This window comes from Uloborus diversus, chromosome 2 (assembly GCF_026930045.1).
Source record: "Uloborus diversus isolate 005 chromosome 2, Udiv.v.3.1, whole genome shotgun sequence".
In the NCBI taxonomy this organism is placed as follows: Eukaryota; Metazoa; Arthropoda; class Arachnida; order Araneae; family Uloboridae; genus Uloborus; species Uloborus diversus.
This window is the reverse complement of record NC_072732.1, coordinates 212,712,713-212,740,569: the sequence shown is the minus strand read 5'-3', so window position 1 is coordinate 212,740,569 and position 27,857 is coordinate 212,712,713. Positions and strand designations below refer to the sequence as shown.

General features: G+C 35.0%; 1 protein-coding gene across 1 annotated transcript; it reads left to right on the top strand.

The window, feature by feature from the left end:
• On the top strand, window positions 1-27,456 carry LOC129216783 (multiple epidermal growth factor-like domains protein 10). Its single transcript, XM_054850999.1, has 7 exons — window positions 1-94; window positions 6,515-6,616; window positions 12,338-13,106; window positions 15,561-15,664; window positions 19,195-19,342; window positions 20,137-20,192; window positions 27,151-27,456. Exons 1-7 carry the CDS (start codon window positions 1-3, stop codon window positions 27,159-27,161), a joined length of 1,284 nt encoding a protein of 427 aa, XP_054706974.1. The 3' UTR covers window positions 27,162-27,456.
• The last annotated feature ends 401 nt before the right edge of the window (window positions 27,457-27,857 follow it).

Below are 27,857 nucleotides of genomic sequence, written 5' to 3'. Positions count from 1 at the left end.
ATGGTGACTGAAAATAGGATTATGAAGAAAATAGTGAACGAAACGGAAAATATTTGTTGTATTGGTTATCGCATGACAGATCAAAAATGCAAGAGTTAGTAAGGAAATCTGTTTCACATTTACCGGTATTAATAAGTATATATCAAACCGTAGCACTGATACTAATTTTTCTTATTTCACAAAAGTGAAGTAAGGAGCCATCCTTACTGTACCTTACTGGTCTTTTTTTTGTTGGATAATAAGATACTGCAGATTGTGTTACATTTTTCTGTCACTGATGTCAAACTTTTTTTTTAAATTTTGACTCCCTCCTTTTTTTGTTACAAAATGTCACACTTCGCCTTTCCCTTTTCCATCGTCTCATGCCATGCTATTTTTCGCAATTACACTAGAAGGCTCTCCTTCGCTTGCCGCGTCCGTTTGCACCGCTGGCTCAATGTCACCAGCGGCCGGTAGCAATGGATCCCATTTACCTGACGTCATAGTACAGTAAAATTAGGCCAAAAAATGGCCAAACCCAAACATCCAAAAAAAAAAGATGAAACCTGTTGCAAATTACTTCTTACCCTTCCAGCAAGAAGGGGTAAAAAGTCCCAGCACTTTGCGCGTCGGGTTTTGGGGGGAAGGGGGGGGGGGACGAAATAATCCTCTATTTAAATAAAAATAATATTTCTATTACTTAAAAAGAATTCTCAAACCTCGCAGAAACCTCTCTATAATAGTAAAACAATAAACTCACACAGAAAAAAATTCTAATTAACAGGGGTGCACAAGCGGGGGGGGGGGGATAATGGGGGGGCGGGGTCCATGGAGCAGCTTCACCTCATTGGAATTTTTAAGGCAGTTTTTTCAAGGGGTATTTCTTTCTTTTTTAAGGACTTTTATTCTGGATGGGTACTCTGTCACACTTAAGAGGCGCGCCATCGCTTTGAGGGGGGGGGGGGGGTAACCCTGAATTTACATTCTAAAATCAACTTTTGCAGTAAAGTTTACGAAAAAATTTCCCTGACTTAAACTTTTCCGAAGTACAAAGTGCCTCACAATGATATGGTAATGTCAGAATAATAATTCTAAAAGATATAAGCGAGCTCAGTAACCAAATTATTCGTGAGTAGAGTTATTAAACTGTTTAGAGCGCTGGAAAACAAAATTCCTTTGCAGCATAAAAAAAAGTCAAAATTGACCAGTTTCCCTACTTCTTCTTGATTAACTTAATTCAACTTTTCTACAATCTTTTGCCATCACCGTAAGGGTGGGACAAACCGGAATTGCCAATAGTGAGACGGGCAATGCTGCAATTCTGCACCTTCTAAGTCGGTGGGGGGTTCTTATTTGCAAACACCAAGCTGCCTCTCTTTTACGCAGCAGGTTATGTGAATTATGCTAAATATGCGCACATGTACTTGCAGCACTATCTGAAACTTTAGAGTACAGTATGCGATAAAAAAAATTTGATCACATCAATCATCAGCTTAAACATCAGCTATCCAACGATCTAACGCAGTGACAAATTCAGGTGGTCTAGAACCTGTAATGATTCAATGATAGAATAAGTCTTGATGAGAGCAATAAGCAATACAACAATAGAATGCTAAATATTTACACCTTTTTGTCTCCCAGTTTGGAAATCACAATCCGTTTCTAAAGCCCCCAGAAGTTTCTTTCCTCTCAAGTTGGTAGTGGTATTGCTCGCTGATGATAAGGTGAGTTGCGATGAGACCTTTAACGTTCGGGTAGTAACATCAAAGGAAATTGAAGACAAACAATTTTAGCTACTGTTACGAGAGTAGTTACTATCTGTAAAGATGTGTAAGCCCAAACCATCTTTTACACCGAATGGTATGAACACAGTGAAGATGGAATAACAAACTGCTAAAAACTTCTGGTCCGAGCTATGCGCTGATCCTCCATCAGTATTCGATGAATCTGGTTTCAGAAGGAAAGAAATCCTGTATCGTTAAAGTGCTATTATCTGGAGCAAAAGGTTCATCCAACATCATAGAACGAACAGCTGGTGTCATATATGAGGCAGTGAGAAGCAAAGGGATGTAAGTGGACATTTTCAAGTTTTGAATAAAACGCGTTTAAAGATAAGATCCTAGGTAGGCTTTCATTGATTTTCTTTTCTAAATCATGCTGTATAGAAGCAACTACCAGGTCTACTAGTACCATTTCTTGCCCCAAGATAGAGGAGAGGTTCACCAACCATTTGTACTGGTTATCTCCAAATTTTTAATTTTGCCACTTACATCCCTTTGCTTCTCACTGCTTCATATGTAATAGATGGAAGATACATGCTTGATCATATTTTTGGTACTGATATGTAGGCTTCGAGGAAATATGCCAGCAATGCAGTGTGTAGGTCACTTGTAAGTATGGGAAAGCTAGTGTCATTTTTGATGGGTGCAAAGAAAGCACCACAGAAATATAATCTGTGTCCTGTTACAACAGTCAAGCCTTCTGCTCTAGAAGACTTTCTGCGTCTCAAATCTTGTGCTTGCTCTGAGGGGTTTATTGGATAAAGTGAATGTTTGAAAAGTCTGAAAGTGGACTGAAGTGCTAAATTATATGCACAAACTGTGTTAGACATAGCTGCAACAATAACGATTTTGCTGAGGATCTAGATTCCAAAAAATATCTTGATAACGAAGACTTTTTGTTACAAGCTTAGGAGAAATCATTTGAAAGCAAAAGACAGTTCAGCGTACTTTTTCTGGCCATTTAATCAAATGTGCACCATCAGAGGGGGGGGGGGAGGATAATATTTCAGTATATAATTTCGTTTAGGGACCTGAGCTACTGTTCTTATGGGGTGGACAGTCCTGATTCAATGCATTTTAGATTTGCATGAAATAATACTTTTACTTGAAATAAAAGGTGGGGGGGGGGGGGGGGGGGTGAGGATTTATTTTATTTGGCAGAGGGGAGGGTGCTGTCGCTTAGAGAGGAGGTGCACCATCGCTCTTGGAGGATGGACACACTTGATTTCTAACTTTAACTTAGCATAAAATAATGTTTCCATATGAAATGCATGGAGGGGGGTTCGGGGGGGTACTGCTTCGTTTTAAGGGGATAGGGGGGCTCTGTAGCATTGGTGGGTTATGTCATCCCTCTCGGGGGTCAAAAACCTTTAATTTCATGCTTTTAAATTTAGTATAACATAATATTCTCACTTCAAATTTACTCTAAAAATTATGAAAAAATACCCAAAATAGCAATTTTTAGATGCCCCCCATTCCAAAACCCGACGCACAATGGGGTGGGACTTTTTACCTGTTCTTATTGGGAGGGTAATAAACAATTTGCACCAGGTTTAGCTTTTTTTTTTTTGGATGTTTGGGTCCGAACCCTATTTTTACTGTACTATCACTGTGGCTATAAAATGTCACTGCAATGCATTGTGGGTACTGTAGCAGACGAAAATCTGGCCCTACGGCGTATAATAACACTTGCTTTTATGCGGCTTATAAACTCTACTTTCAATTTAAAAAAGAGATCTTTTGGAAGTTTTTAACTAAGAAACCTCGTAAAAGAATGATAAACGATTCATTTAATATGAAATACTCTCTTTATAATCGTATTTTCATGGTTTTAAGCCTCTTTGGGTCCTTATCAGAAACATGGTGAAAACTCAAATTATCTTTTTACTTTGCCCTTTTCTCAGCATTTTTGGTGCAGTCATAAGTCTGTATAAGACCTAAACATTTTCGTGATGCGTATGAAGTCCAGTAATCAGAAAATAAGACAAGTTTTTTTAGCTCTACTAACACTGCGTAATTAATAAAAATACCCGCAGACCGATAGCTGATGGGACCGTTGCCAAACCGTGAATGGGGGTCATTGATATTTTTGATGCTTTCCCCCCTGGATGTCCGACCCCTTTAAGGTTTGAAGGGGTAAGACTGGGCAGAATTGTTTCCCCCGGATGGCCTGCATCCAACCATACCAGTGTTGTCCTGCAATATTGATCTGTAGACATTGGCAGTCTGGAGGAGTTAGGGTTGCAGGCACACATACAGGCAGACGCTTACATGTTTTAATATTATAGATTCTTTTTAAAAATGTGAAGTGACACACTTCTTGTTTGCGCTCCCTCCCCTTGTCATAAACTGTCAAAATTTCACTTACCCTCTTTCCCCTCAAAACGTGACATTTTTGATTTGTGGACAATCGCTGAGAGAAATGTATTTATCGAGCATTTTTTTAATTGCAAAAAAATCCATGTTAACGTTGCTTTACGCGAACTATGCAAGGCTTATTTATTACCCGATAATATAAAGAACCAACCCGTGATTCACTGGTAAAAATTCTGGCGGTCATCAGCAAAGAAAATATCCAGTACAAAAATAAAAACATAGCCTACAAAAATCTGATTTATGGTCAAGCAAATCTGGAACAATAAAACAGACCAAGGCATCCAAACATGTACCGTGCAACACGTGCATTTTAGTACAGCCTATCAAGAAAGGTACAGATATAATACTTTCAAATGAGCATAACTTTCGCTTTTCTGCTTCAATCAAACATACTATATGGTCTTACCAGCAGACTTGTATTTCACGTTTTGGCAGTGGACACTTGAGGTCTTTCTCTTTTGGAAAAGGATAGAAAGTTTTTAAGACTTGCAACAAATGTTATTGATTGTACGAGGGGGGTATCAAAAAATAAGGTAACAAGCCTAAGAAAACGTTTATTCAGGAATTAAAAAATATATACAATGTAGGAAGGCACACGTACACATTACTTCTCTACATAGTAACCATGCTTATCGAAGCATTTGTTCCATCGGTACACCAAACCATCGAAACCGGCACGGAAGAAATCAGCGTCAAGGTTGGGCAACCACATCAAGACTGCTAGCTGAACCTCAGCATCAGTTCTAAAATGCAGACATCCCAAGTGTTTCTTTAACGGTCCGAAGAGATAGAAATCGCCAATTGAGGTTGAAATTCAGCTGGAGAATTTTTCTTTACACACAAAAACCGCATCATTATTTCAACTGTGGACCATGCTTCCGTCAAGGATGCCATCTTCTAACTCAAATTTCGGCATGTTACCGGCCTACCAGCTCCATCTACCGACACCGTTTGAATGCTATGATTATTTCCGTTACCTACAGAGGGATTTTTATTTATACGTATAATGTGCACACCCGTAACCCTCTTGTAACCTTACTTTCTGAAACCCCTACGTATTTTAAAATGCTTCGATTTTAAATTGGACGAAGTGTTTTTTTAAAGTTCGACTTCTTGGATTTTCTGGGTTTTTTTTAAATTTGTGCAGTTATGTTGATTTTCCGTTATGCCAACTCCAGGAATAGAAACAAAAACAACTCCATCATCTAGTGATTCGTGTAAGGGAAAGTAGGGGAATGAAGTCCCTTACAAAAAAATATTATACTTCCTTTAAAAAAATTTAGAGATTTTTTGTGTAACTCCAAAGCGTAAGGAATCGTTTGTAACCAAATGATTTGCATAAAAGTTGTATGTTTATTTCATGGTTCATTTAATTGCACCGTTGATGTAGATCAATGCTCCTCACGGTTGGGTAATTGCGCTCAAACTTTGGATAGAGCATAGTGCAAATTTCGCTCCTTTGTTTGCATTTACAAACAAAAATAACTTTTTGATATTTAAACGCTTAGAATCGTTTGATCAGCTGCGGAGACACTCTCTGCGGTTTCCTCTTCGTCTTCATCATTGAATGCGGGTAGTATATTCGGTACTGAAGAATTTCGTTATTTGATGAGACGATATATGTGTCACCAAATTCAGAATTTTTTTCGAAAAAGGTGTTAGCCAACAACTGTAGTCCTCAGTTGTCACTGAAGAAAGAGTTGAAGATCATAGGAAATCTCCTCTCGCAAAGAAAGGACATTTAGACAGCACAAAAAGAATGCCAGAGCGGCTTCAAACAGCTGTTAAACAAATTTGTCTTGAAAAAAATAGAAATCCAAAAAAAAAAAAAAAGTTTGCGAGTCTTGCAGACGAACAAATATTTTAATCTTTAAAGAAAAAAGTATCAAGCGAACTTTCTAAAAAAGGGTGCCATAAAATCCAGTATATTTAACATTATCAGTATAACCTTTTTCAGGGACCAGCAGAAAATTAAGTCGGAAGCAGGATAACGTATGAAATAATTAGCGTAAAATCGAGGTCCACTGCAGTTGGTGTTACAAAGCACTGCAAAAATAAATACGGTATAACTTCAATTTATCGATACCCAATTCAACGATTTCCTCAATTTAACGATACATTTCTCTAGTTCGGATTTTAAGGGAATCATTGAGTGTCTATGCGATAACTCTTTTCGGTGCCTTGACAATCGTACTGTCCCACTAAGCGTTATTACCAAACTTTCCCCCATAGCAGCTAAGAAATCGCTTTTTAATGGATACGATACAAGTGCAAAATGTGTATGATTCGTATTTTATTTTAAAAAAGCAGATTGATTAGTGATATATTATTGACTTCCATGTAATATTCGCTTACTAAGTATTTTATATTTTTGTCAGGATGTCCTTACAATTATTATGGAAAAGAGTGCGTCAGCCATTGCGATTGTGTTAATTCTGATGGGTGTGATCATATAAATGGAACTTGTTTCTGTGAACCAGGTACATATTTTTTCTGTTTGTTTCAATTAAATTGTTTCTCATATGCAACAGTTTCTTTACTGAACCAACTGCACAAAAACCACTCTAAGCACTCGAGAACTGCTGCATGTCTTCTCTTCCTCGTTTACAGATGTCTAAAGGCAGGAACATTTCTGCATAAATTAAGAAAACTTTTCACAGATTAAAAGGATTAGAATACACGGAGCATACGATTTTACTGTCTTTTTCCATGTCAGAACGGTTATCGAAGAGAAAATTTTTCGAATTGAAACTTTTAATAATAGCCAAATGATGACAATGGCACAAAATAGTCTAAACAATAGTGTGCCAATAGAGCTAGATTTTTTTTTAATAAATGCATTTAAAGGGCATGATATCAAAGATACCAGTAGTGAACTAACGCACAATAAAACTGATTTTTATTAAGCAAAATACGGCACTTCTGTGCTCTGGGTAAAATCTAAATAGTTTTAAAGAATGAATTGTAACGGTATCGTAAACTGGGTTTCAGCACAAGTCTTCAGCACATCTATGCAATAAAACTGCTCCTCAACGCGGCTTTATTGTATAATTTGCATCGCACTGAACTTTTTAAGATTTTCCCTCATGTCTAATTACTGAGATTTTCACAATGATTGACTATGCAATAAAATTAAGCATAGTTGAACAACGATCTTTTAGCTTATCAAAAAGAGTTGTCACTGCTATCTTGTTACTGTTCAAAGAACTAGGGTAGTTCAAAAATACATGTAAAAAAGAGTTTGTCCTAGATAACATGACACCCTTCAATATTTTTAGACTTGTGCATAGTACTATACTGGAAGAATGTTAGCCTTCTATTTCAACTGAAAGAGGGTGCTCAACCCACTCCCCCAAACTTCATTAGTACGAAGAGGGGGGCTAAAAACATACATTGAACTGAAAAAACAATGCTGCTTATTATATTATACTCTAGTAATATGCATATACATTGCTTTAAAATAATTATTTACAAAAAAAAAAAAAAAAAACAGCTAATGTTAAATGAAGGGGTCATTGATCACCCTTTTAAAATTTGAGTAGGAAGCTCAAACTTTTATTAAATAATACTATTAGTAAGTGTATTTTACTGTGCATATGCAAATTTATATATTTATACTTTTCCTGTGGCAACGCCTCTGGGATTGCAGTTTTATACTGCGGTCTCTGGGACGAGCGCCAGAAACTGTAAGACTGCGGCGGCATGATGTATAAAATATAATGGTTCTTCAATGAAACCAAGCAAAACTACAATTGTGTCAGCCTCAGCTATTTCTCAAAATAAGTTATACAGTCCACTACCAGCGACCAACATATGGTCCAGCAGCCGGATAATAAAATGGCTAAAACATATAATAAAGCTGAGTTGAACCGATTAAGGGGACGCGTAAAAGCAAAGCTCACGATTATAACTAAATTCGATGAAAAAGATAAAGAATTGTGTGAGAAGACTAAAGTTGAATGCGAAAGTAAATTACGTGATATCTCGGAATTAAAACAAGAATTGAAAAGGCTCTTCGAGTTATACGGTGAGTTAAAGTTGGATGAAAAAGAAGAATTCGAGTGTGATGAAATCTTCATGGAATTGGATTCGATCTGCGACACTCTGGAGGTAAACATAAAATATTTCCTTACTAGGTTTACTGATAAAACAAATAAGTCTAAAACTGAAGACTTTAGCCCTATCAATTCATTAAAGTTTGATTTGGCTCCTAAATTGCCTACTATCCCGTTACCTAAATTTAGCGGTAGAATTGAAGAATTTGCTAACTTTAAAGGTCATTTTCAATCCATGATTTCTGCTAATGAAAATATTTCAGAAACTCAAAAATTGTTCTATTTAAAAGCTGCCTTACAAGGTGAAGCAAAAATGTTAGAAACTAGTGAGGACACGTTTAAATCCTTGTTTAGTGCATTAAAGGCTAGGTATGAAAATAAACGTGCAATAGTGGATCTCCATATTCAGGAAATATTGGGATTAGAAAAAATAAATTTCGAAAACTCAAAATTATTGAGAAATGTATCTGATAAAGTTAAAAAGAATTTAAGAGGCTTAAAAGCGCTTAATTTAGAATGTAATGATTCGTCAAATGCGATAATAACGAACATTGTTCTTCAAAAGCTAGACAAAGATTCTAGAAAGGCATACGAATTATCTGTAGCTACTAAAGAAATTCCGTCATTACATGAATTATTACAATTTATAGATAACAGATCTAATGTGCTTGATCAATTAAATACGAGTATTTCTAACAAAAATGTAAAAGGGTTTCAAAATCCTATGTCAAAACCCAGAAATTTATTGATTAATGCCGATGAAAACATTAAGCTTTGTATGATGTGTAATGAACAACATTCTTTATTTAAGTGTAACCAGTTTAACAATTTTAATATTTCTCAGCGCTTAGAATTTGTAAAAAATCACAAATTGTGTAGAAATTGCTTAAGGCAACACAAGTCTGATTGTCGTTCAACATTCAAATGCTCTGTATGCTTCAAAAGGCATAATACATTGCTACATTATGAAAAAGACAAAAATGGCAGTAATTCAGTACCTTCAAATGTAAATGTTAACAATTCGTTTTCCGCGATAAAATAATTTTCGTACAAACAAGAAGCGTCACTCGTCAGTGTGCTTCAAGGTCAGAAACCTGAAAATAGTGGGGTAAATCAATGTTTCTTTTAAAGAGTTGTATAGCGAGGAATATTTCAGTAAAATGGCTAGACGCGATAATTCTGGTAGAGATAAAGTAAAACTTCCAATAGAGGAAAAGAGTAGGTCATTAAGCAATTTGAGAAGCTCCAGAGATGTCGCAGAGAGACTTTCGCCAGTTCTTGCCACTAGTACTCGAAGGACTTTGATAGATGAAGGACATCAAGATTTTCCCGATGCATGTGAAGTCGCACGCGGGGACTTGTGTGTCAATGACGTTCTGTCAGGTTCGGAAAATTTGGATCAGGCGAAGTTCCAACAGTCTGATCTCATTCAAGTTTTGCATAAAGAAGAAATGGAACTCCATAAATCGATGTCTAACTATCCAGACTTACTACACACAAAATTTGAACATTCGTTTACACCTCAACAAATGACTGGCAAGAAATTGGAAATGGTGCGTTCAAATTCGGATTATTTTAAATTTAATGTGACAGTGAATCTCAAGGAAAATTACATGAAAGGTGAAGTTCTTTTTATGATTTCTAGAATTTTCAAACCCCATTGTCCAATACAGCCATTCACTTCGAAAGAAAAAATGTTCCTTCAGAGACTTTGGGTGTTGTTACACAACTGGTCGGATCCTTATCCCCCTAAGGAGTGGTGGAGTTTTTTAAAACGACTTTTATTTGTAAATCAATTGCAAATTCCAAGATGCAGTCATCTTTCTAACGCAATTACTATTCAGCTACGCGGATTCGCTGTTGCTTCAAAACAAGCCTTTGGAACAGTCGTCTACTTGAATTCGATAGATGCGTTTGGATGCGCAAATACGAGTCTCTTGTGCAGTAAATTAGCTGTAGCTCCTCTAGAGACCTCAACAATTTCTCGTTTGGAGTTGTCAGCGTTCCTTCTATTAGCGCGACTTATATCCAAGATTGTACCTGTGTTGCAGTTGCCAATGAACCATATTTACTTGTATAGTGGCTCGACCATTGTTCTCACCTGGATTAAAACCCATCCCGAGAAGTTGAAGCCGTTTGTATCCAATAGAATGAAGGTAAGTCAACCTATGGATCGAAATTACCAGTATCAACATACCTCTTCCAAAGATAATATAGCGGATATTATCTCCCGTGGACAAGATGCAAGTGTTCTCTTGTCAAATCAGCAGAGGTGGGAAGAACCAGAGATTTTTATACCTCTATTAAGTGAACATTATTTTGAACTGAATAATCTCAATCAATCGTTATATTTCAGTAAACTGAAAGATACTCTTGAAACTGTTTTAATTGTTACAAAAAATGTGCTTTTGGTAAATTTCCTGAATTTGAGTATTAATTATCGAAAATTAATTAATGTATTTAGTTATATTCTTAAGTTCAATTATAACTGCAAGAATGAAATGAAGAAGGTTGAACCTTTTACTGCAGATGATGTCACTGCCAGTGAATTGAAACTTTTATCGTTTGTCCAGCATGAATGTCTTAGTAATGATTTTCAGCAGCTAAAATCGGGAAACCCGGTTAAAATCTCAGGTAAATTAAAATTGTTACCTTTTCATGATAAAGATTTAAATATCATAAGACTTGGAGGTCGTTTATCAAATTCCGAATTATCCTTTGATGCAAAGCATCCAATAGCACTGCCTAAAAATCACAAGGTATCAAGACTCATTTTATTAGATTTACATCTAAAAAATTGCCATCTTGGTGCGCAAGCACTATTGCATGCATCTAGATTAAAATTTTGGATAATTCAGGGGAGAGATCTCTCTCGGAAAATTGTACATGAATGTGTGATTTGTGCAAAATACAAACCACGAATTTTAGAACATAAAATGGGAGACCTCCCACCCGAACGCTGCAAACAAACCTTTCTCTTTTTGAATACTGGCACTGACTTCGCAGGTCTATTCTATATTAAAATTCAATATCAATTTAAAGATGCATTGCAAAAGGTATTTACAATATTTGCATGTTTGTCATCCCATACTTTTCATTTTGAAATTGTGTCGACTTTAGCATCTGATTCGTTTAGTGCTTTGCTAAAGGGATTTATGCCTTGTCTAGGAAAATGTGCTGGTTTATTTAGCGATAACGCAAAAACCTATATCGGTGCTCACAACGAACTCTATCGTTTACACAATTTAGTAAGCCAACCAGATGAGACTTCATCAAAATTTATTTGCTTTGAAATAATCAAATGGAATTTTACTCCATCTAAATCTCAATATGGTGTCAAAGCAATTAAATTTCATTTAAACCGTGCAATGGGCAAATTGAATTTTACTTACGAAGAATTTTTAATAATCAGAAATCAAATCGAAAGAGTTCAGTGTAAAGTATATTTGCTTTATTGTGTAAACATATTTTCATGTTTACATGTTTTGATTGTAATTGAGTTTTATATCTGTTCAATTTCCTTCTGTGCATTTTATGGTATTTTACTGATAATTTTATTGGTAAATATTTTTGAAATCTATCAATTTCAACGCCGGGAGTATGTATTTTACTGTGCATACGCAAATTTATATATTTATACTTTTCCTGTGGCAACGCCTCTGGGATTGCAGTTTTATGCTGCGGTCTCTGGGACAAGCGCCAGAAACTGTAAGACTGCGGCGGCATGATGTATACAATATAATGGTTCTTCAATAAAACCAAGCAAAACTACAATTGTATCAGCCTCAGCTATTTCTCAAAATAAGTTATACAGTCCACTACCAGCGATCAACAGTAAGTCTAAAAAAAAATAGGAAGTGTCCTGGACTTTAGCTCGAAAAAAATTTTTTTGAACCACCCTAAAGGACACTGTACACCATCGAGCTGACCCTGATGAGTAGTAAGAGATAGAAATTGATATCACTTGCTTTTTAAAGAGTAATTAAATATTCCAAAGTTAAAAAGTGAGATACTTAGTGTTACGACGTAAAATTTCAAATTCTACATTACTTTTTTACAGTTATAAATACTTAAGAAAATTCAAATTTTAAATGTATGCATACATAACTGAAAATGCCACTATAACTTTTTTTATACATCTTTTAGGCTGGAAAGGTAAAAGATGTAATTCTCCTTGTAAAAACGGCACGTATGGCCTCAACTGCCAACAAAATTGCCTATGCAGAAATGGCGCTACGTGTGATCACATTGACGGGTCATGTAAATGTGCCCCGGGATGGCTAGGAAGACGTTGTGACTCTACTTGCTTAAAAGAAACTTACGGGCAAGACTGCACCCATATTTGTAAGTGCAAAAATGGTGGAAGATGTAGCCATGTTGATGGTAGATGTACGTGTAGACCTGGATGGATTGGAACCCACTGTACCTCCGTTTGTCCCGGTGGAACGTATGGAAGAAACTGTAAACGGAATTGTTTATGCAGAAACGGTGGTAGGTGTGATCCTATCAGTGGATATTGTACATGCAATCCAGGGTGGATAGAGACATATTGTGATTATCCTTGCCCAAATGGAACCTATGGAAATGATTGTAAAGATGTGTGTCAATGCAAAAATAATGCATCTTGTAATCCGGTCGATGGTACATGTAAGTGTCTTTCGGGATGGATTGGGAAATTTTGCAATTATCCTTGTTCAAATGAGACGTACGGAAGAGATTGCAAAGGTGTCTGTCAGTGCAAAAATAATGCTTCTTGTAATCCCGTCGATGGTACGTGTAAATGTTTTCCCGGATGGACAGGACTTTATTGTGAAACGAATTGTTCTGTTTATAGCAAGAACTGTAAACAAAATTGCTCTTCTCAAACTAGTTTAATTTGCAATCCTCAGAACGGATCCTTCACCTGCGTCTCAGGGTACGTTAGACAATCGTAAGCTTTTATTTTTGATGATTTAAAAATGCATTAATGTATGCAGTATACTTACGTAATATACTGATTTTGTAGTACTGAGTATACTTTTTTTTCTGTAATTGTGGGCACAGTGTGTTTTAAAAGCCACGTTTGATCGTAGCAATTACTCACTTCATTAGAATGAGATAAATTCGTTTTCCCAGTATCAGTGGATGCATGGGATGTAGACTTCAATTTGGTGAAATCATCGGAGATGACATCCAAGCCTATTTTTTGGGCCAAACTATTACATTTATACAAATACAAATGTGACGACCAGCAACAGGCTCTGGGCCCAGCTAGGCTGGTCCTAGTCAATTAATTAGTCCCCAATGAAGATCAATGGCCCTCTTAAAGCTATCCACTCCCTTGCTCATTGCCGCCTCTTCCAGTAAGCTATTCCAAGTACCCACGACCCTGCTAAAGTAGTAGTTTTTCCTGATTTCCAAGTTAGCCTGAGATTTAAATAGCTTAAAACAATGACCCCTTGTCCTGCTTTCCCCGCAAAAATTTAATCCATTTACATCTTTCATTTTGATAAATTTAAATAACTGAATCATGTCCCCTCTGACTCTCCTTTGCTCCAGGCTATACATATTAAGCCTATTAAGTCTGGTATCATAGTCTAAATCTGAGAGTCCCCTTACTAATTTAGTTACCCTTCTTTGAACCCTTTCCAATACAAAAATATCTTTCTTCAGATAAGGCGACCAAAACTGAACAGCATACCCCAAATGAGATCTTACTAAACTCCTATATAAAGGCAGAAGAACTTTCTTAGATTTGTTTGAAATAAATCTATTGATGAACCCAAGCATTTTGTTGGCTTTGTTACTAGCAATTCTGCACTGTTGACTAAACTTGAAGTCCTGATTTATAAAGACACGTCGTCCTTTTTGTCTTTGGTCAAAATACCGCTTTTAGACGCCATTTTTTCAATATGGCCGCGCGAGCAGCAAAGATACGAGGTGGCAAAGTGGAAATTCGAAAAGAGCACATCAAAATCTATAAAATATCCAATTTTCAAAACTCCCGGAAAACTTTCCAGGTAACCCCCTTTTTTTCGACTAAATGACTGAACTATTGGGCGTACATTTCAATAATGACTTCATCCAAAACTTGGAGCCGTCCTTGACTTCCTAATCAATAAAAAACCTTTGGCTGCTTAATTTCAGAATGAAAATGGTTTGAAAAAAAGATGTAGGAAACCCTGAAGAAAAAGTAAGGTAGTTCAAAACTTGTCAAAGAGTAATCAAAATTCTTTTTTTCTGTTTAGAGGATAAAGCATAGATATATGTCGGTTTCGTCAAGGAAACCAACAATCCCTCTCTAAACAGGTTAGTTACGCGACAGGGGGCGATTTTCTTTTGAATGGAGTACAGTCGAACTCGCTTATAACGAGACCTGATTTAACGAGAACTCGGATTTACCGAGGAAATCAGATATACTTGGTTGATGCAATGTTAAGTTTATGGAAGTATAACTCGCTTTTAACGGGCAAGCCCGTTTAAAGCGAGCAATATTTTTGTGATTCATAAAATTTCTATTCACTTTCAGTTCAACCTATTCTTTTTGGTAAATTTTCCTTAACTATCCAAAGTCAACCAAAGCGAGCAATAAATCATTAATCCTGGGAACAAGAGATGACAGCACGTTTTTTAATTTGTGGAGTAAAGAAACATATAAAAATTCTATATGTGTGTATATGTGTATTATTAAAAACAATGATACAAGAGACATGCAGACAGTCCAAAGCAGATAAACCAACTTCTTTGGTACAGTACAGTTATTAAAAAGAAGAAAAAAGCAACTATGAGGAATTTGTATGAGTTTTTTCACGAACTCTTTATTTACGAGCTCTTGGTTATAACGAGCAAATATCGCGGTACCTTTGCGCGCGTTAAAAGCGGGTTCGACTGTACAAAGCTATCATATTTCATCTTTGAGAACAATAATTCCAAGAGAAACCACCAAGTAGGCAAACTTTCCCCTCTCTTCTTCGAAAATTTGCTGTTTCTTTTCACCAAATATGGAAAACGTTATCCTTTTTTTTAAATACATGCAGGACCCTCTCCCCCTGTTATATCTGAAATAGGATGTCTAAAATATATACCTAAAAGTATTAAAATGCTTTCTCTCTAACCATTATAAAGCCTTTAGAAGAGGAAGCAAACGAACAAGTTGGCTAAAGCTGTCTTAAGCAAAACCCCGAAGTTTCTGTCGTTAATTGTTATTTAAATGTACATTGTAGCTTTAGTCATAAAACAAAACCTTATGTAATAGGTATACAAAAAATATGCAAATCCTTGAGGACATATAAAATATAAAAGTATTACAAAATATATACTTCATGTATAATTACATGCATAATGTATGTACACGAGACGTATAGAAAATGTCTTAACTTCTTACTCACAGGTGCCAATCAATTCAAGAAGATTCAGCAACAAGTTGTTTGCAGAAATGCCAGTGTCAAAATCAAGAAGACTGCAATCAAGACAATAATACCTCTTGGAATCATGGTTTGTAAGAGTGTTTCGGTGAAGTATTTATTTAAAACTGAATAATATTTTTCCGGTTGAAGGAAGGTCTGAAATTCTTTTAAGTCTACTAATAACGAATATTCGCACTGCAAGTTAAAGTTAGGCAGGTAGAGCAGTTTGCAATATTAAAAAAACCGCTTAAAAAACATTAATTGCACGTAAAATGTGAAACAAATACTATTTTTGGTATTTCTGATAGTAGCAGTATGGTTTATATGGGCAGTTCTCAAAAGGTGGGAACAAAAAAGTTAACTTTGAGCAATTTCAAAAATTTTCGAATTTGACATCAATTTTGATTTTATTCTATAGTATGCATACCTAGAACACAATATATGAACATGAAAAGACAGCAGGTATTTGTAAAAATTGTTAATCAGCAAATTAAATCAGCAATCTGTAGGTAACAGATTTTGGACATTGTTTTCCTGTAGGTAACGGATTTTGGACATCATCATAACGTAAGTTTCACCATTTTTGACAATTGTTAATCTGATTTTTAACTTTTCCAATGAAAATTTTATTTACTACTTTTTAAATTTTGCAATTTAATAATAAAGAGGATATTAATGAAATACTTGAATGGCTATACATGCTGCTCCTTACATTTAATAAAGTTTTGGAATGATTTTGAAGAAATTGATGCAAGGTTAAAAAAAAACTTCAAATTAAAAATAATACAATTGTAAAAAGTGACATCAGTTTTAATAATGAATATTTTTTCTAATGTCATAAGAATTAAAATGATGTCTAAAAAAATTATTGAAGAAAGAAATTCGTACTTCTATTTGGAGATCGTTAAATTATGTTTCCAAAAGAAAGAAGAGAAAAAGAATTCTAAAATAATAAAAGCGGAAAAAAAAAAAAATGCTAGCGTAGGTGATAAAGTCGCCAAAACTGGTAAAGCTGACGATAAACTACATTTGTCAAATTGGAATTCCCCTCTGGTAACCTTTAGCTTATCGTATACTGTGTTGTCGCCAACGGAGGTTTGCTTGGCGATTTTAGCGCAAAATGGCTTTCGGTTCGATCATAAGCAGCCATGTTTCTACTGTAATTTATGTATTGTTCAATGTGTAACATATTAATTATGCAGAATACCAATGGATTAAAGAAGATAACATTATAATAACGTTTTTTATTGAGGTTAGAAGACAGTAGATCATCAAAACTTATGAATAAATGGACAAAATTATCGGCGTCAAGATCGTAACGCCATTTGGACATCTCACATGTACGTTTAAAAAAAAATATTTTTCTTCTAAGATATGCATAAAAGCTTATGAAAACACTTTTAAACAATTAAAAATTGATTCCGAGGCTCGATAAACACCTTTAAAATGAAAACATCATATACTTAGTTCTCAAAAAATAGCATTGTAAAGATCGTAAATTTTGGACATGCATCAAATTTCAAACTTACTATTTTCTAAAATCGTTTACAAAGTTAATAATTTGTCTTTACTTTTGTTATTTGTGTAAAATATTAACAAAAAATTATTCAGTGTAAGATTCATACCTTTAAATTTTTTTTGAAACGTATGGAAATAATTTAAAAAATTTTTTCTTTAATGGTACATTTGCTCAGTTAACGTTTTGGTATGTCCAAAATTGCGCCTTTTAGCAAAGAAAATATTTTTTAAGGGCATTTAAAGAGCATTTTTTCCAAAATTTATGTCAATTCTTGTCTCTATACAGTATTATAATTTAACTCAAAAATTTTTGAGTTAATTAAAAAGAAAGTTATTTGGTGTTGAAGCTTCAAAGTTGAGGTCTGTGTTTGCTCCCACCTTTTGAGAACTGCCCTTATACAAAAAAGAAATTATAAGAAAAGTGTTTCGACAAAACAAAAGGGGTCGTTGTGCTCCCACTGTTAGAAACTCAGGAAGGTTTTGCTGTAAATATTACTTTAAACTGGACTGTTTACAGAACAGAAACAAATTACAGTACATTTTACCGGAAAACTTAGGAGATCGTTGAGTCAATTAGTATGCCACGTGTCTTATGTTTGTGAAGCGTGTAATTTCTCATTCTCGCTCTTCTGTCGAGTCCCATTACAGGCGCTACAGTGCGCTACAATCAGGCTTGCGCGCCGTATACCCAGGAAAGAGATTGCGCGTTCGATCCCAATTACTTAAAACTCGCTTTTTTATTCAGCACAACTCCAAAGAGTTTTTGATTTTCCTCTGTAAATTTTACAGTAAAATAGGATTTTACGGTAAAAAGTACTGACAACATGGATGCAACCATACCTAACTTTGTACCGTAAAATTACAGGAATTTTTTACAGTGCATCAAGAAGGGCACTATTCGATTGGATCGCATTTCACTCATTCTATGTTAACCATTCGAGATTTCGGTCCGTGCCTCTTGAACTCTCCTCACCAAATAACGCCAAAAACACTGAGGCCACCCATAGAATTTTAATGAACGATTCAGGTTATAAGTATTTCTCTCTAAAAAAACAGGTTCACACTTCTAGAGATATGATACGCCACCTTGCGGTGATTTATAAGATTATCCAAAATGGTAAAACATTGCAATTCGGCGTGGACGAGGTAGATGTCTGATTGGACAGGAGTAAGTGGGTGGGCTTTCGTTTTACCTCTTTCCGCAGCCACTGGCAAGCAACCGCAGTGTCCTACAATTTATTTGATTATACGTTGATCACTAATATTATCAAAGGAAAATCATAATCGCATTTAAGAAATAGTAGATCCTAGAAAAAAAAAATACTACATTTCAAAACAGACAATAACTCATTCTTGAAGTGTACCCTTAGTAAATGAAAATATCTTCGATAAGGCGAGTGTCCTATCAAAAATTACTAACTTATTTGAGCACCTACTTTGACTTTTTCGTCGTACTAATAAATATATTTGTTTAACTCATGGTTTTATAATTGCCATTTCTCTGTTGAATTATAGTTCGTATCAGATCTTAATTTAAGAATTTCCAGTATCTAGTGTGCAATGCACAAAGAGTTATGTTCAGTAAAAGTCGTATTCGATTTTTTTCTACACCAACTTGAGTGAATTAAAACCAAGGATGGATCCAGGAATCCCTCAAGCGAGGGACGAAATTGCGTTTTTAGAACTTCAATTTTGGAAAAATTAGTTTCCAAATCCGCTTCCGTAACACAATCCATCATCGTTTAACATTGTATTTTTGGAACTGCAGTTTTGAAAAATTAGCAGAGGAAAGAGTGCTTGATACTTATTCCTTCCTTTAACGTTACCAAAAATGGTTTCAAATCGCGTTTTTAAGACCCCGAGTTTGAAATGTTCCGAAACTTTTCCGATAGTGTTCCCATAAATTCTTAGCAGATTGACTAAAAAATGCTTTTGGAACTTTAATGTCGAAAAATGTCGACATGGGCGATCGCCGCTCCCTTGCATTCGTCCATGATTAAAACGAAGAAAATATTTTGCAATTTTAACGTTATGTACAATTATTTGATTTCGAAGTCGTATATTTGCCAATTAATAAACTAACCTACTTGTATTTTTTAGAGAATATGAAATTTCAAGGTGTGGCTGAGATGTGCTTTTCTGCACTGTTATTGACAACCATCTTATCCGCAGGTTTTGCCTGCATTCTTTGTATCATTATGATGGCAAGAAAGTTCTTCACGAAAAGCTTCACTACGGCAATTAATTGGTAAGAAATTGGGTTTTCTGAAGGTAAGATTTGTAGACTATGTATATCACAATGAAAATAACTAAATAAATACTTTAATTTATAAAGAACAAAACAAAATAAAATTTATATCTTGCTGAAACTTAAGGTTTTTAAAACATTTTAATTTTTGCGTATAAAATTTTGTATTTTATATTACATGCGATTCTAAAGTCTCGCACTGACAAAGAAAATTTATTAAAAAAATTACTAAGATTTTTACATAATTACCTTCTTAATTTTGATCCTTAGATTTTAATTTTTTTTAATCATTAGTACAATTTTAGCTAAAGGCTTGTAGGTGGCGCTAATAGCGAAAACTAAAAATAGCGTTTATGGGAAGAAAAAGAAGTCACAGAGGGCCGCATGAGGGATTCCGAAAGTCAACCCCCCATATCGATTGATCTTAACACATATAGACAATACTAATATGACATTTTAATCCATGTAAGGACTGTTATGGCCAAATCCTCACTCTCTAGAAGGTAAACTCTAACTGCTGTAATACCTGGCACGAAGTTGAAAGTCGCCAAAATCCTCTTAGAACTGTGAAAGTTTCACACGTAGAAATGTATTATTGTTGTGGAAAAAACTTTTTTAGATAGGAATAATAATAAAAAAGTTTAAATCTGAAATAGTTTTCTTAAATGAGTTTTCTTTATCACTGCAAGACTTTATAAACATCATGTACATTAAATACGCATGATTTGAATTGTGATATGTGATACATATTTCATATTTCAATAGCTATTTGTTCTTTCTTTTTTTTTTATTAGGGTCCCAATGAAGATTTTCATCTCAAGTGAAGCTGAAGCACGACAAAACTTATCAGGTAAAGCATTTAAATAAAAGTTAAGTGTTTTTGGTGTGATCTACAGCAGTAGTGCCTACCCCCCCCCCTTTTTTACCCCAGGGCCGCACATCATAATCTCTCGGGACAAAACACATAAAAAGTTATACATATTTCTTTAGAAACAAGAGAAAACATGGAAAAGGAATTTAAACCAAAAATCTTGTTATCACTAAAACATGCTTCTGTTGTTATTAGTTGTTGTTACTTATGCCACTCGGGAACCCGAGCTTGGGTAGCCTGGCTACTCGATTTAAGGCAGGGTGGTACGTTTTCCGTTTAATCGAGCAACTAATAAGGTGGAAGTCCGATTTGGCTTTGACGACACGATAGATGGCAGCAACATCTATGGACAGTTCGATAATTTGGACTGAAACCAGATGTCGAATAACTCCTTGCTTAGCACCCTCCAGAGGTATCCTTTCACTTGGAGGACTTAGTGACCACGAGCATATTTAACGTCCCCCAGTCACCATTAACGAAGACGGTGGATTTTCGACCGACTGGTATCCGGTCACAAGTTTGATGCCTTACCGATCAGGCCACCACGGCCCGCATGCTTCTTTTTTTGATAGGAAGTTTCCATCTGTTAGTTTGAAACCGAATCTCTGACCATATGGCTTTAAATTTGCAACCATTATTCTTAACAAACCGGACGAAGATGATCAGTTGTTTTGGAACAGTGGTTCTCAACGTAGAAGGGTTGCCCCCTAAGGGGGTGGGTGTAGGAAAACTTCAAGGAGGGCGTGAGTGTATAAAAATAACAAAATAAAAAAGTGATATTAACTACAATTTACCCATTTTTGTGGTCACATGTAAATAACTTGAGATTACCACTCTTTTTTGTACGTTTTCAAAGCTGAAAGTTTTCATCCCTTCCAGGATCTCCTTGATCCAGCGAAAAAATCTCCCATCACGCATAGAAACTTTATTGTAGGAGCGTCTATTAGAGCATTTTGTTGCACTGAAAAAAGAAATTACCCACTGTTTCCAAATATTAGTCCAGAGAACTAAGAGTTTAAGTTGACATAGAATGGATGCTTTTAGAATCGAATTTGATACACTTTCTAATCATGCTCAGGGAACAGGCAAATACCTTTATTCTACACAACGGTGCCTGATTTTGCTTTTCCCCCCCAATACTTGCCAAAAGTAACCCCCATGGACGTAAGATTTATTTATTTTTCAAATCAAATAATAACTTCGAAGGGGAGCATGGCCTCAAAGCTTTTAAATTTCATGTTCACTAATTTTATTACATTAAAAATGTCCTATTTTCGCTGCAGGAGAAGTTAACTGTGATGACATTAGATATTCAAGCCTCAAAAGAATAGTTAAGTATTCTTAGAAAGGGCAAAAATGTCTCTATTGGCGCTGGAAATACAGCGTAAATTCTACACAATATTAAGAGTTTTTATAGAGTGAAACCTCAATAAGTAGTAGACCGGTTAAGTGGTCACTCCGTTTAAGTGGTCGTTTTTCTTTGGTCCTGACAAGGTCTCATTCACAGTAATGTAAAATGATCCTCCTTTACTGGTCACCAAATTTAATTTTACCTGGCTAACTAGTCACTCAAAAATTGCTTTCTAAAATTCCTTTTCCTTATTGGATCTTAGAAAATAGCGTCGGACTTAGTTAAAAGGCTGTTTGATATTCATTTTTCCTTGAAATCTCGATCCTCCGTTCTGGTCGTTCAAAGCATACTTCTTGCTGTGACTCTGCCAAGTGCCGAGAGTATAAATCTAACTCCTTCCAGCAAGGCATACAAAATCTAATACCTGGAGAAAGTTAGTCAGCATTTAACATCCGTTCAAGAAACTACAAACAGAATTCAAAGCTTGACGTATGTTACAAGAGTTCTTTTCTGTAAGCAACAACTTCATGAGTCAACATTGAAAGATTGTATTAATGTACCGTAACTACATTAAAATAAGTTGTTCTTTAGTAATGTATAAGTAAGAGAAAATAAAACAAAATAACTACCATTGGTATTTCTCCCCTTTTTAAAATTTCCACTAATTTACTATAGACATTCATTACATAAGCTATTGTTTTCTCACAGAATTCTACTACTATTCCTGAATATTTGTAAGGCTTTTTTTTTCTTCCTTAATTTCCCACTCCACATAAGGAGTCACTCCGGATAAGTGGTCAAAAATTTTTGGTCCCTTGATTGACGACTTAACGAGGTTTTACTGTATTACAATCATAGGTGTAATCCGGGTCAGTTAGGACGATGACAAATGACGTAATTGTTCTTTTGAGATTTAAACATAAAATCTCACCACAACTGACATTCCTAGCGCAAAAATATGACATTTATACTGTAACTCAAATAAGTGATCAATTTGGTGCTTTTCCTCAAAATTTTGAAATTTTCTGGCAACTCCTTCTTTTATTCGCAACTCCAACGAACTATAGGGGGCACTGAAGTCACTGTCTAATGGCGGACTTAAAAACTAAAACAAACGCACATGGTAACGAAGAAAATGCTAAAAGTGTTGTGATTTTTGTTCGTACGTATGATTTTTTCGCTTTATTCTTTTTAAATTAATTTTCAAAGTCTTGTGGATATTCTGGCCCACGTAGAAAGAAATGAGAATTCAAGAAGCATTACTAAACGTTAAAGATTAATGCAAACTACGTAGTTCGTAGTTCTAAGCAGCTATTTCCACGATGTTGAATTCGATATTTATCAATTCTTGATAAAACTAAATGATAATTGTGGCCTGACAAGAACAACAGTTAATGCTAGAAAATTCAATATGACATTACAAATTATTATCGAAAGAAGATGATACTTTTTTGCCTTGCTTGGCTAGCGCTTATTTTTTTTCCATTTGTAGCTGGGTTATTTCTCTCGAATTCCCGAATCGGTTCATTTAAAAATTTTCTGTTTCGATTTTTCTAATTTCTGAGTTACGATTTAATTGTGTCATGTTATGCAAATCATCAACAAAAATCTCACGGATATATGGTGGTAGTTTTCTTTTCAGTTGATTGACCATTATTTCTTTTCACTTATCGAATTCTGTAATCTTACTACCATTTTATTCCACTCATGATAAAAATTAAAAATGGTTTAACTAAAAACGCGAAATATCGCCAAGGCTACTTTGCTCGCACTATACTAAAACTATAACCCTAAACAAATTTGGCGAAACCTTTCAGCTGAGAATAAAAGGAATAAAGTAAATTCTTTCTCGGTTATTCATTTTGTTCTACGATAATATATTCAAGAAAATATTTTGCATACTGTCCATTCCAACTAAATGCTGCTGTAAAATATGGTAAGTTTAATTAATTTAAGATTAAAAAAAACTCCCATATTCTTACAAATTCATACAAAACAATAAAATTTTTTACCTTGTATAACGTTATCCAAGGTTGTTAATCCAGAATTTTCGCTTTCACCAATTATTAAGGAAATAATGAACACTAACATTATTTTGAGGAGCTCGAGAATACTACTAAGGGACGAATTAATTTCTGTAGCTGAAAGCAAACTAAGATACATCGATTGCGTTAATAAATACTCAGAACAAACTGCCTGTGTTTACGTCAGCAGACACACATGGAACGCAACGTGGCAATGTTTTAGTTTCATTTGCAGTTTTGTAAATCACCGCAAGGTAGCGTATTCGAGCGCTGGAGTTCCGAATTACATTTCTCTCCATAAATAACTAGTATGATGTGGCCATCACGAAACTTTCTTCTATATCTTTCTTATAAGTCTGATCCCTCCTCATGCTTGATGAGGAAGCAATATTCCCTACAAAAACCAAATCACAGACGCCAAAACTTAACGACCATCCCAGTTCCCGATTTATCTCAAAAGCAAAGCAAAGACTGAAAATTGAAAATTATTTTAAAAGTCTTGCTTAAAATAATCACAAATATTTATTTGTTAACATACACAAGATGGCAACAGTTAAAAAGTTTAAATCATCGCGATTTTCTTGTCATTTTTCAACATAGACTAATAATAAGAGTAGATCGAGCTTTCTCATTCTTGCTGATAAAGAAAATTGGTTCATAGATGTATCATGTGACTAGTGGAAGGGCTTGGCGAACACTTGGCAGCATGGTTGCTAGATGGCAGCATTATCTATAGTTTGGCACTCGACATGTATTTTAAGACAATGTGTTTTCATTAAAAAAAACTTCCAGGTACAGAGATTGAACTGTTTTTCTTTTAGTTATGCATTATTTTGACACTAGCAAAAATACCCGGCGTTGCCTGGGTCAGTAATAATTATTAGAAAAAATCGTTACTTGCTTTTGTTTTCTGTTTTAAGTGAAAGAATTTAAAACACATCTTTTTGACGTGATTAAAAATCGAGTTTCTTCCTTACCCATAAAACTAAAATAGCAATAAGTATAAAGAACAAAGTAGTATTGATTTAGAAACGAAAGCACTATATTTAAGCATATACAAATTTAAAAAACATGAAATTAATCTTCTCATATTTAAAAAGATTAATCTGTTGATACTTTTTTTTAAACATGGAGTCTAAAACCTTCTCTGTATGGCTAATGAAGTACGAAGTGATTAAAAAAAAGTAGCTGTGCTCGTAATCCCCTTATACTTGCTTTAGTTATTTCGGGAAATTTCAATCATTCTGGCTCTTGGTGCGATTTTACCGAATTTGCGAAAGTCGTTTCGGGGTACCTTCGATGACGCTCCCCCATTCTTTCCTTACTTTGTAAAACGATATGATATTAATTTTCGTCACAGAGATATCGTCGCCAGATGCTGAGATATTTTTGGTCACCATAAAATGGCGCTAAACAGTTTCATCCGAAATGTTACCAAAATAAGTAATACAATTTGGTGATTGTTTGAAATTGTGCAAAAAAGAAAATTAATGGAAGTTTTTGTGCTGTTTATGGATTTGCCTAATTTCGTTGCTGGATTATTTAACACAGTAAAAAAAGTCTTTTGAAAATTCTTTGATTGGCGATATTTTGTTTACATGGTGAAAGCTGAGAAACATTATGACGTAGTCTTCGGCTTCAAAAACAGCAACGTTGAAAAAACTGCCAAATGCATCAGCTACAAAAATCTTTCTGCAAAAATTTTGGCGATCTGCTGGTTGTTTGGATAATGAGTAAGTGTTCAATCAGCATAAATAATAAAAACCATTAATTACATTAAAGTTCCGTTTAAATGGAAAATCATCAGCCAAATCATGTATTATTTGCCAATCTTGTGCAAAAATCTTACTTCAAGATTTGACTTGAGAAAAGCCTTGAACAATCACGAAAAGAAAAGAAAGTCAACAATACCACAATTATCGCTATCGACAGGGAGTTGAGATGATACACTAAATACTGTATTGAGTTGAGGAAAGCCTTCGAACATGGATCTAAAAAGCTCATAACTCGTTTTTTATTCTACTTAGAAATTTCGAACAGGTGCCATCTTCAGCAGAAAAATCAGAGCTTTCGATGAACATATAATGTAACTATGTGCAAGTATTTTTTCATCCCAATATTAGAGAATTTATACAAAAATTGTGTTTTATTGCCCCCCTAAGGGGGTTTTGCCCCCCATAACGGGACGAAAACTACCCTATGTGTTATTCTGATGCATAAGCTATATTATTGTAAAGTTTCATCAAAACCCGTTCAGTAGTTTTTGCGTGAAAGAGTAACAAACATCCATACATCCATACATCCATACAGACAAACTTTCGCATATATAATAGTAGTAAGATTAGTAATAGTTTTTGATCAGTTTTCGGTAACTTTTATTTCATTTGGAGCTGTCAGCGTTGGCGTGAACGAAATGGCGTAAACGTTTTGCGTTAACGCAAAAATGTACTAATCGGTATCTTAAATTGAAACTGTAGGTAAAAATCTTACCGTTTGCTGATTCTTCTTGGTCGCTTGCATCTTTTATTGCTTAGAGAGTTATTGAAATTGACTAAAGAAAATGCACAATACTATCTAAACGAAAAACTCACTATTTTAACGAAATATTTACAACTTAGAATAACAAATTTACAAATCGAACTCCATAAAAGATCATTCTTCCGTGTTCCATCAATTCTATTTATTTTATTTCGCGCTGGCGTTGATCGTCTGCTACTATTAACGCCCGCTGTTGCTAGGATATCCACCAGTCACATGGTTTGGTTTATGAGCAGCAAAAGGGTTGCCATAGCTCGGTCTACTGTTATTATTAGTCTATGTTTTTCAACGATTAAAATCACGCGAATAATCCAGATGAAAGTTTATTACGATTCATCTTTCTTATTGTTGCAATTATAAAGCTATTTTTATTCACACAAAATCAGTCCCCCCCCCCCCTCCATGGAGCGATTGGCACCAAAATTGAACCAACGCTTGTTTACATATGGATTCACATTTATTCCAAATTTCATCGAGAACGTAGCATTACTTATTCAGATATGGCACTCACAATGAAAACAAAGAACGTTCTATTGCGCCACCCCCTTTTCAGCTATCGACGCCAAAATAGAATCAACTCTAATACCTTCTAAGGGCTACTTTTCGATAAATTTTTGTTTGATTCCGTTCATTATTTCCTGAGATACAGTAGTCCCAATTGCCGACAAAAAACGTTCTATAGCTCAACCCCCGTTTGATTTCGTAGTTTTTGGTGTAGAGCGGCCACAAAAAACTGGTCACACACATACGTGACAAGCATACGGACACAAACATGGACACACAGTCAGACAGACATTTTCCAAAAATGGTCGAAATGGACTCAGCACACCTCAAAACGTTCGAATCCGTCAAAATTCGAAACTCGAAAATTTGCACGAATCCAATACTTCCTTCTATATATAAAATATAGAAGAAAGTAAAAATGGAAAATGAGGCACCCTTTTTTACACTTTCACCAAAACTGAGAAAAATTTAAAAACAAAAATAGTGTCAATTTTCGAATAATACTATGTTTACTTTTTAGATCACATCTAAAATCGGCAGAAAATAGCTAACATCAATCGGCTCAACAAGAGGCAAGACCGATTTTCCAGATTGAAAAGCTTAATGTAAAGTTATTTTTCCTGTAATAGAAAAAAGCCGATCAAATGGAACTTAATGGAATCAGAGATCCAATCCGAATCTTGTAATGAATTGTATAAAATGAGTTTTTTTTTTTTTTTTGAAGAAGTTAGAGAAATGTTTTTTCATGATGTGCGTACATACATTTTCTTTATGATTGTCGATGTTTGTATTCTAGTGTGGAAAGCAAGTTCAATAAAAGTCAACATATTTCGAAAGTCAAAAATAAAGAAGTAAAAAATATATTTATGTACGGCTAAACATTTTTTTTGTATTTTTTACTGTATTTTCTTTGGTCAGTTTAACGTACACGCACGCACACACGATAATTTTAGCTTACGTTCGACGAGCACGACCGGTAGCGACAGGTTAGTTAATCACGTGACAGCTAATGGTCACGTGCTCCAATTAACCAATCAACTACTTAGAATGGTAACCGGTTGATCATAGAACGCTGCGGTTAATAACCGGTCACTTACCGGTCGACCGGTGAGGTTCGTCGAACGCAAGGTTTTACTTCAATGTTACAATATAACACCTTATTAAAAATACCTATTGATTGCAAAAGCAGACTAAATAAAATGAAAACATTTTTTTAAATAATAAATA